The sequence below is a fragment of the Epinephelus moara genome, chromosome 13 (assembly GCF_006386435.1).
Source record: "Epinephelus moara isolate mb chromosome 13, YSFRI_EMoa_1.0, whole genome shotgun sequence".
Lineage (NCBI taxonomy): Eukaryota > Metazoa > Chordata > Actinopteri > Perciformes > Serranidae > Epinephelus > Epinephelus moara.
The window spans coordinates 34,295,767-34,306,718 of NC_065518.1; the positions used below are offsets into that span (position 1 = coordinate 34,295,767).

Consider the following 10,952-nt stretch of genomic DNA (forward strand, 5'->3'; position numbering starts at 1 on the left):
ATTTGTCTTTACATAAGGTGGTAAAAATATAAAGGGACTGTAGTAGGGGTTGCAGTGGATTGGGGGTGTTGGATATAGCAATATCAGTATTGGTTATTGGTTAAATAAATTGATATATATCGGCATACTAGATATTGGCAAAAAAATCCAGTATCATGCATTCCTAATCCCTGATCTTTTCACAATGAAATTTTGCATAAAACAAAAATAATGCAGAATTCATTCTCTTTATTTTACATAAATTACACCACTCCCAGACCCCATGCATTCTCCGCATATACATGTACACACAAACATTTATTGCACATGAAACTGTTCAAACTTCATCATGTTCCTGTTGAGAGTATCATGCTGGCCAGCATAAAAGGACATCAATGAAAGAAACACAAAATGTGTCTCACAGTTATGTTTTTTTTTTTAACAATTTATTACCTTACATTGATAAAGTCATTAACTCTGCAACAAAATTCAATAGCTATAATTTAATGCACCATACATATCCTCCATCACAGCTTTCAACCACAGAGATGTGATCAACCAGTTAATGAGAAAACACACACACACACACACACACACACACACACACACACACACACTTCCTATGGTATATCTGGTGTGATATGGCATATCATTGAACATACATTAAAATTACACATGTAAGTTTACAGTGACATTCTTCTCCTGCACATTAACACTGCTATACAAAGACATACTGAGTTTGATTCTCTATTAAGAGGCTAAATCTGATTGGACAATCAGGATGTAGAATCAAAAACAGCATTGTGGTAGTGTGTAAAAGTCCATGTAGAGGGTGCTGATAATGAGGTGAGGTGGATTACTGCGGCATTTAAAAGGACGTTTCCATGGCTGTCGTCTGGGATAATCCAGATTTTCGTCACTTCTCAACAAAGTTTTTTGTAGCTGTCAGTAATATTTGCACAATATAACCAGATATCACCAAGTGTCCACAAGTACTGCTAATTAATGCATCACTTTCACAGTCTATTTCATCCTCTCTTACTTTAGTTGCTGCTGAGGCCTGGCTCTGTGTATTTGCTGGGATTGCTTCACGCGCCCAGGTCAAGTTCAAAGGATAAAACAAAACAAGAAATATTCTACCTTCATACTTTCACCAAAGCTGCAAAATCCCCTAAAATAATTAATTATTAACAATAATTAATAATACAAATGTGTGCAGAAATGTTAAGTTTCTTAAAATGTTTCAGTTAAAAAACAGTAACGGACAATCCTGCTGTTATCTGATGGTGATCAAAATCTTAGAGAGTAGCTATTTATTAAGGCTTTGGGCTAAAATGAATTTGAAAATTTAACATGAGTCAGCCATTTGAGCCATTTAAACATATATTATTGTAGTGCCTCCTACATTTGGTTGCAGTGGTCCAGTGTATTCAAGGGTTCAATGTATCCTCATACACTTCATAAGACATCCTACGAATTAGCACCCCACAAATGATGTTACATATTTAACGTAAAGTTACATGGTTAGGTTTTGGCAACTAAAATTGCGTAAGTTAGGTTTAGGCAAGTAAAGTTACAGTCCGTTCTCATTCCAAAGTTGTTGAGTACCACCACGTGGTCAGTGATTTTGGTGTCAGACACCTGTCACCAAGAGCCATCTTCTGCAGTTCATATATACGATGCTGGCTGGCATCAGTTTATAATGCCACTGGACATAATGTGGACTGTCAGCCAGGAGCCCGATGTTTGCTTCCCTTGTGAATGTAAAGCCAAACCATGATGTTCTTTTTTAAACCTAACCACATGCTTTTGTAGCCTAAACCTAACTATGTGCTTTTGTTGAAGTCCTGGCATTGGTAGCCATGTGCTTTTGCTCCCTAAACCTAACCCTACATAACTTTACATGACTTTACTTTCCTAAATCTAACCTGTGTAACCTTACTTGCCTAAACCTAACCATGTTGAAAGTTACATTGTATGTAACTTTCAACACTTCTCATCCCAAGTTCCGGAATGCCAATACAGGAATATCAACAAAAGCATGGTTAGGTTTAGGCAAGTAAACTAGTTTTACAAAAACAAATCTGGAGACAACATATCTTAAAATAAGTCAAAGTTTACTGAAAGTTCAGTAACAGCGGTCTCCTTGGGAAAGTCCTGACACACCACCCCCACCTGCCTCCTTAAAGGGACCACTTCCGTCTTTACTCCTGTCAGTGCACTGGTCTTGTGATTGCAGCCTTCTCAAATACATCAGTTACACACAAATTACTGGCTCATCATCATGTGGGATATGTACAAATTTTGGTGCATTATTTTTCATAGGAAAACTTATGAACAGTGCATGAGAATAGCCTGAAGGGTTATAACCATTCAAGATGAATAATGTTGGCCAATAATCAGTTGCAATAATAACATTACTCCATATAAGAGGAGACTCAAGATTGGATGAAAATAGTAAGAATGGGGGAAAACCCTTTTTTGTTTTTTAAAATGCAAAATGGTGGAAAAACAGGTGTAATCTTAAAGAAACACATCAAGAAAAATGATTTTGCTTGTATTGTACACCTCAGGGTTGAGGAATTATGAACCAAAATATAAAATGCTTTGTAATGTTATTTTTTCTTCAGCCAATTGCCCAGCTTTCTACTACATTTAACTGAGTTGAAATTGTTTTGTTAAATGATGTTTCCATGGTCAAGAATGAACCATTAAAGGCACACTATGCAGAAATTTTCAGTTACTGTCTGTAAACAGTATCGCCAACTAAAGTGAAAGCCAACCCAAGAATTACGCTCTTTGGCTATATCTGTGTTTTTTGTGTGCTCTGTCTGTGATTTTTGAAGCTTCCTTTTAGCTTCCTCAATGATGCTCAGGGTCTGGTACCTGGTTGCTACCCTTTCATGAAGAATAAAACAAGTCTTTACAGATTAAGCAACCCATTCTCATTCTCAGGTCGTCAAACACCAACACTCTGCATCTCAAACAGACACACAGCGCATCCTTAAGTGTCTGTATGAGACACACAACTGTCTCCGAGATGAAATACGTTTTAACAAGTGGTTAATGCTGTCAAATGGTTGCTGTTAGGTTTAGGCAACAAAACTACTTGGTTAGACTTCGAAAAAACACAATGTTTCAAGTTAAAATAAGTATGTAACATAACATACATAGCCTACGTCACGTGTGTCATGTGAGTCACATAAGTACGTCACGTCCCTTTACAGCCACAGACTGTCCCGGAGCTCACTGATGCCCTGATCCAGGTCTGGGAGGAGATCCCCCAGAACGCCATCTACAGACTCATCAGGAGCATGCCCAAACATTGTTGGGAGTCTATACAGGCACGCCAGGACCCTACATACTACTGAGTCACATTATGAGTTGCTGTGATAAAATTCACACAAGTTGGCTCAGCCTCGATTTAAATTTTTTACTTTGATTTTCAGTGTGATTTGGAATCCAGCCATCAGTGCATTGATGATTTTGTTTTCTACTGAGTCCTGTTATGCCAATTTGTTCTCAACAAATTCTACAATGAACATCAGTAAAGATTTTCAACTTGAACAATTCATTCATCAAGATCTGATGTGTCATTTCAGTGTTCCCTTAATTCTTTTGAGCAGTGTATTTCTTTGAGACTGTGTTAAAGTTATGTAATGCCACATCAAAACAAGGTTGACCTTTGCTTTCACATGGGATCTACATAACTTGCGTAACAGTATGTTAAAAAAATGTTGACTTTTGGTCATTGGAGTTAGCTGAAGGTGCCTTTGCCCTCTGTATCGTAGGCCGGGGGTGTGTGATGAAGTGTCAGTATATGACGACCTGGGAATGAGAATGGGCTGGATAAATACACCACCACACACTTCTAGTAGGTCATAAGTGATGAATGAGAGGGAATACCTTTGTATTAGTCTATACGTTGTTTTTTTAACAAAATCCTGCATAGTGTATCTTTAAGTTCAGCTTCATTAATCATGTTGCATGCTGATGTAGTATGTGTAACAAACATGTTAAATGTATGTTGAGTAGAAAAGTAAATCAAAAGTGCGCTGCCTTAACACACAAGTCATGGAATAACACATCCAAGTGCATATTAGTGCCTGGCTCCTTCAGTCAGTACATTTTCATGACATTAGAGAAAATCGATTTATTGTGTTAGTTTGACTAAAACTGGACTTTCAAAATTACATGTAAACATGTTAGTCGGACTGAAATCGTACTAAATTAAATTTCTCAAAGTCTGACTAACATACCCAGATAATGTGATGGGGAGTCGAATTACTCCTGCATGTATACCCCAATCGGACCCAAACTGGCTCCACAGTTTCCATTCCGGGGCTTTGACCCATAAGTGCTGTTCCTGTAGTAGTTGAGGTTTGCCTTGCAGCCTTAAATTCTCCTGTGCTGTTTTCTCCATTATTTCCAAGCTACGTTCACAAAATCTTACTGCAAACAAGCTTTCACATCTGGTGGATCCGATTGCTTAACAGTTTGAAGTTACATTCCTTAATTATTTAAGCTACTGATGTGATTTATGACATGGGTTGTGTTGAACTGTGTTTTCCTTTTCTATTGTGTTGAAAAATCTTAATCAGTAAGACATCTGTTTTTTATACATGTAGGCATACAGGCTGCACAGACAGTATGTTATTATTCCAGCGAATGTTGTTTCTGAGCTGTGGTGATCCCAGCAGCCCATGATTCCTGGTGCCTGGTGGCCCTTCAGCAGCATTCATCCATGATTGTGTTGAATTCAGTTATCAGACAGGAGAGCAACATAAGGCCTCAAGCTGACAGAGCACGCAAAACGTAAGTGGAAGAAATAAATCATCGAAACAAGATGTCCAGAGTAGGCTCAGCTGCACATACATCACTTCATTTTCGTCTTCTGTCCACTTCATATTTTTTTTGTCTTTTGAATCACTGCTGGTGCCCAAAGTCAGGAAAACAAGCATTCCATGTCCACTAATTCAAATCTTCATGCCAAGCTTGGCTTTCTGTAGAAAAGAGATAGGATCATAGATGTTAAGTGCATTATCTTAAGTCTCTATCATCTGTCAATAAGCAGTGCAAAACTACAGAAACAAGAGTAGGGGATTTAAAATGGAGTTCTGTCTTCAATCTTAAGTAAGAAGGGTTAACATTTAGATAAACAGCAGTTGGATTAGTTGTTTTGTTCCTGAAAGAGAGATAGCAGAACACATTTCAATTTTCAAACATTTAGATTAACATTGAAAGTTATGGGTTTGCTACCTTCAATACTGGCAGAAATTTCACATGATGTCTCATGATAGTGGCCAGCACTGACAGCCATCTTTCCCTAACATGCCATTTCTTGTTTTAACCCCTACGCCTCGTTTTCGAGTGCCCCTTTGCCCATCAGAACAGAGCAACAAGGGGTAATAGTTAAGATCTTTACCTATGGAATAGGACAACCCTTCAAGACCCTGGTATGCTGTCAGTAGTTGTCGATGACGTTTACATTAACAGATGCGACTATCGCAATAATGGTAACATACTATCACAACCTCTGCCATTTATCTAATGGAGATAGAAAAGTCTGGATGCTCGGATTTTGTTCACAACTTTAGTTTCATGCTATCAATCGATCAAACAAGTCACCAAATAAAATAGAACTGTGCTTCATTACCAGGCCACTAGTGCTGCTTGGTAGGCTAGCAACTCGTCCTACCCTGCCAGTGTGCACTGATATTAGGGGAGCCGCAACAAGTGCCGCAACATGGAGATACAAATGAGGGACTATCATACATAAATCAGCAATATCAACACAATGTTAGCTAGATGGCTTGCAAGACATCAGCATACTATAAGCAATTTTTTTGTCATAAAGAAATATACCGTAATACATTGAAAGGACATTAAATCAAGATAATGCAGTGGTATTGTAATTTTTAAATCTTGATTAACAATAAAAATATATTTGTGGGTGTCTTTTGTTGCTTGTGCAGCCATCTTGTATCCCTTACACTTCACTGATCCCTTTATCCAAGCAAGGATCAGGACTCCCTACCCCTAGACGTGAAAGTGCAAAATGGAGGGGCAAGGGCTAAGTGATAGGGGCAAGGGGTGTATTGTTCAAGAGACAATGCATATGATAGTTGAGTTAATCATGTGACCTTTACCATCTCCCCTTTCTGTCACACACTAGCTGATTTGATTCAAAATTTCCAAATTGATTTATTCAAATGTTATAGAGTGTGATAAACCATTAATTACATGTTTTATACTGCTTCTGATTAAGTGCAACAAATATTTCATAAAGCCTTACTGTCAATTGTACTTTGTATGTTGTGAGACAATAAATATATTTTTTGAGCTATCTCCCTTAGTCTTAATGGAGTGATCAAAAAAGTATGGGTGAAAGGTGAACTTACGATGCCAGAGGCATGTTTGGGTTTGACGCTGTAGGAAGCCTTCTCCTTGGCCTGCCGGAAACACTCTTCTGCCGCTTTTAACCTGCAGAACACAAAATATTAATGCAATTAATGGTAATTCACCAATACCTCACCCTCTAAATGACCATGTGTATATCAATTACTCCCTGTGTTATGCTGACTTCACGAAGAACATCGTTTTTTCTCACATGCTTCCAGTAAATGAAGAATCCAAAAATAGAGTTCACTCTTGATGAATAAAAGTCATGGGTGATCACGTTGAATAACAGCAAAACTTTATCCCAACATCTGTCTACAAAGTCTCAAACAAGTGGTACAGTATAATAAGTCTTTTTTATGTTGTATGCATCTGCTGTATGTTCAGTACTTCCCAAACAGACAGCCCTTTCCAAAGGGAAACTGATCGCAAAGTGAAAGTTGATCTATGTTGTCTTTAAAGCCAAACTCCATTGCAGAAATGGTAATGAACCCTGCTGAACCCGGGTGCTGCTGGTCTACCGTTGCCTTGATCAGTTAGTTTGTTTGTGTTATTGTGTGACTTTGGGGTTTTAAAGTAATTGATTGAGGCGACGGTAGACCAGCAGCTCATGTGCTCAGTGAGGTAAGATTACTGTTTTTGTCAATGGAGTCTGGCTTTGAAGAGAACATAGATAAGTTTCACTTTTAGTTCAGTTCCTCGTCAGAAAGGGCTGTTTGTTTGGAAAGTACTGAGCATACTACTGGATATATGAGAATTGGATTATGCTGCATGAGTTGCTTGAGAGTTTAAGACGTATGTTTTGATATAGTTTTGCTGTTAATAAATGTTGACCCCTATGACTTCAATTCATCAAGAATTTTCCCAGTGTTTGGATTCTTCATTCACCGTTGAGACAAGTGAGAAAAGTTTTTTTTTAATTCAATGTAACACTGGGTAAGAAGTTAATATACAAATGGTACTTTGTGGGGTGAAGTATTTCTTCACCTCTTTGACTACATTTGCAGTCAAGATTAATGTCATGGTGTGAATCCATTTGGCTCATCTTAATTTTGCATTAAAAGCAAGTTAACTTTAGCTTTTCTAAAGTAGAAAGCTTAATATGTCTAAGATATACAACATATTTGATTTATATCTTGGTTTTAAAGAAAGAAAGACGGAAAAGAGCAGGTTTTAGAGCAGCATGTGTTAATGTACCTGTCCTTGAGAATGACTTTGTTCTCCTTCTTCCACTGGTCCTTGAAATCAGAGGAGAACTCATGCCAGATGCTGAAGAAAGTGTGGGGTGAAGTCTCTTTCTCACCTGCCTTGGCCTTCACTGAGAATAACACTGTGAGCTCCAGGAACCTGACAGGACACAATCACAAGTTGACTTGACCTTTTTATCAATGAGTTGAGAGAAAATATGACACTAGAGATTAAAAAAACAAACCAAAAAAAACAAAAAATCTGTGCAGACGCTCCAGCAACTGCACACTTTGAGTAACTGTGACAACCAGAGGACCTACAGGCATGAAAAACACTAGTGTCATTTCTGTCATGTTCCAACTTCACCTTCAGAGCACATTTTGGGGCTGAATTTACACTACACATTTGTTACTTACTGGAGCCTAAAAATTCTGCTCTATTTGGAAATTCTTTATTAAGATTAACCCCCTGAGAAGTATCATCTTCAATCAATTTTTAATCAATCAATTTTATTTATAACGCCCAATATCACAAATCACAATTTGCCTACCAGGGCTTTACAGCATATGACATCCCTCTGTCCTTTGGACCCTCGCAGCAGATTAGGAAAAACTCCCCCCAAAAAAACCTTTAATGGGGGAAAAATCTTGTTTTCAAGGGGGTCCTAGTAAAGGGGTGGAACTGATGGGGGGCAAGCAAGCAGCAACCACCACCAAAGATATGGTTCAAAAATATGCTAACAAAAGAGAGTGGATATCTACCAACAATAGTACTTCACCTAAGTACAATTCTGAGGTATCTGTATTTTCATTTGATGCAAAATTATACTTTTTATCACACTTTTTGGCTGGAGCCACTGGGTACTTTTGAAATTAAGATTTTACACAAACAAATATATGTTTAAAATGCAGAGATAAAGGTTCAATTTTATCAGGACACCCTACCCCTAGATATCAACTTTTAGGACTTGTGACCCCTAATAATAAATTAGTTGGTAACAAGTCCACCAAAGAGACATTTCCCCTCTAAACATATTTATCTTCAGTAATTCTTAAATTAAAGGCCTGGAGAGGTTAAAAAGTGGAATATTTCACAAAAAAGCAAAGACTGGAGAAAAGTCCAAAATCTGACAAGTATTAGAGCTTTTTTTTTTCTCTCCTCTCCCATGAATCAACTCATGAATGCTCAGATTTATCTTGTGACCCCTTGGAGGGGCCCGACCCCATTGCAAACTGCTGCACTGAACTACAGTATGAAACATAATTCAAAGTAGCTCTACAGTACCTCGACCTGCTTCAGCAGTAAAATAGCTCTTATGAATGATGCATCGGTGTTAACAAGTACTCTTTTTATGCTTTAAGTAAATTTTGCTGGTAATACTTATGTATTTTTACTTTAGTGTAGTGTGTACTGAATTAGAATTTTAATGCAGGACCTTTACATGCAATGGATTCACGTCATTAGCCTCTCTGTTTTTTTCCTGCATTATTGGCAGAGATGGAAGAAGTACCACAATGTAAAAATGTTCCAATGACCTTGTACTATTTTTCATAACATAGAGGGAGTTTTTCTGTCGCAGTACCACCAATTAAGGTAAAGCTTATTTATATTTCTGAGGTAATGCACTCTTTTAATTCTAATTTTGCATTGTCACTGTCTTTGTGGCCTTTGGAATAAATGTTACTGACTTACTACCCTAACAAGTAGGGGAAGCTGTTGCCTAGTAACAGCTGAAAGCAGAAGCCTTGTAACAGTGAGGATTCATTTTGACGAGCGATGATAACGCCTATGCACACCCTTTGACCAATTAGAGCTGAGTTTTCTCTGTAGCCATGGCCTAAGATGTTTTTCAACAAAGTTAGGCACAATTCTTTTCAGGTCAAAATACAAAGATACAATCACATTTAGGCCTCTTCATAGAAAAAAACAAAAAACAAACATTAACTATTCACTCAGATTCAACCGATAGAACACTTGGTACTTCTCAAAGTCAAGGAAGGATCTTTAATTTCAAGGAGGCTACATCATCTAATCTCACCGAAGGACTGTTCCAATGTCAAAGATTCTTCAAATTCCACCGAGGACTGAGTTCATCCCTCAGATAATTTTCAAGGATGCATGTGTCTATCTATAGCAGGCATTAAGTACCCACAATTCCTTGTGCACGATTTGCCTGAATTGAAGGTGGAGCCTCTACAGTGATGCACACCTGGGCACTTGCTAGCCTGTTCCAATGTGTGTACAACGAAAGCCGGTTGATACAGCATCCCAGAACGTCAACAACCAATGTACCCAGGGTACCTTGCATGTCAAATCTTGATGTGGAAATTCCATGACCAAACATCGATATGTGACGAGGTCGGCGTGATAATGTGTTGTAAAAAGTTTAATTTTACTTTCATCATTTTTAAATACACACATACTCATCTACTATGAGAAACCACTGACGCATTCTGCTGAAAGTCACCAGTTTACACAGACGTTAAACTGAAACACCTACAACTATATTTAGTAGGAAGATCTCAACTGAAGAGATTTAGGGCTTTAGTCATCATCTGTGGTGTAATGTTGTAACTGCTAAACATAAGGAATATGGGTCCACTGATTTATGATGCAAATTGAACACAGTGATATGTACACAGACCTCCTCTGGATTCATGGTGCAAACACTGTGCTCTCAGTGACTGAGAAAGAGAATGGGAGTTTATATGGTATGGAATGTAATGTGTGTCTCTTACAGTTTGTGAGTACTGCTGAGTTGAGTTTCCAGGGTCTCCAGTTCACTTTTAGCTAGGAAAGGAGGACAAAAGAAGAAGTAGCAAGCAAGAAATAAATCATGAAAAGGTACATAATGCACTTTGGAGAGGAAAAGTGAATATACACAGAAACAACACAGGGCACTTTAAGTTGATGCAACTAAAACAAGATCATTGTTAGGTCATTGTTAGGTCATGATTATCCTCACTTTCTTTCAAATGCTAAGGGCAGATTAATTCAATATGAAAGTAGTTCCTCAGGATAATGGAGTGTTTGTCACTCACCTTGTACCAGGAACTCCTCCATCTTGTCTTTAAAAGGCTGCAGGTTGTCTTCGTCTGAGACCTTGCACACCTTTTCCACTTCTGATGTACACGCTGATAAAAAATAAAACAGACAGAAATTACAGCCAAAACAAGAGCACATATGGCGTAAATTACATGTAAACAGAAATTCCAGCATGGTTATTATATAGGTGCCAAGGGTGGTTAGGTGCCCTGTGCGTGTTTGGTGAAAGCAAACAAGCTTTATGGACAACATTGTGTGTGTGTGTGTGTGTGTGTGTGTGTGTGTGTGTGTGTGTGTGTGTGTGTGTGTGTGTGTGTGTGTGTGTGTGTGTGTGTGTGTGT

The 10,952-nt window shown here is 38.1% G+C and overlaps 1 protein-coding gene across 1 annotated transcript in view; it reads right to left on the reverse strand.

Annotated features, from left to right (window-relative positions):
* Nucleotides 1-232: 232 nt before the first annotated feature.
* Nucleotides 233-10,952, reverse strand: part of LOC126399964 (formin-2-like) — a 52,230-nt gene continuing 41,510 nt past the window's right edge. The window contains exons 16-20 of the mRNA XM_050060334.1: nt 10,608-10,700; nt 10,305-10,356; nt 7,576-7,725; nt 6,381-6,462; nt 233-4,982 (exon numbers count right to left, since the gene is read on the reverse strand). Of these exons, the coding sequence (XP_049916291.1) occupies nt 4,956-4,982; nt 6,381-6,462; nt 7,576-7,725; nt 10,305-10,356; nt 10,608-10,700 (404 nt within the window). The 3' untranslated portion in view covers nt 233-4,955. The remainder of the gene's footprint in view (nt 4,983-6,380; nt 6,463-7,575; nt 7,726-10,304; nt 10,357-10,607; nt 10,701-10,952) is intronic.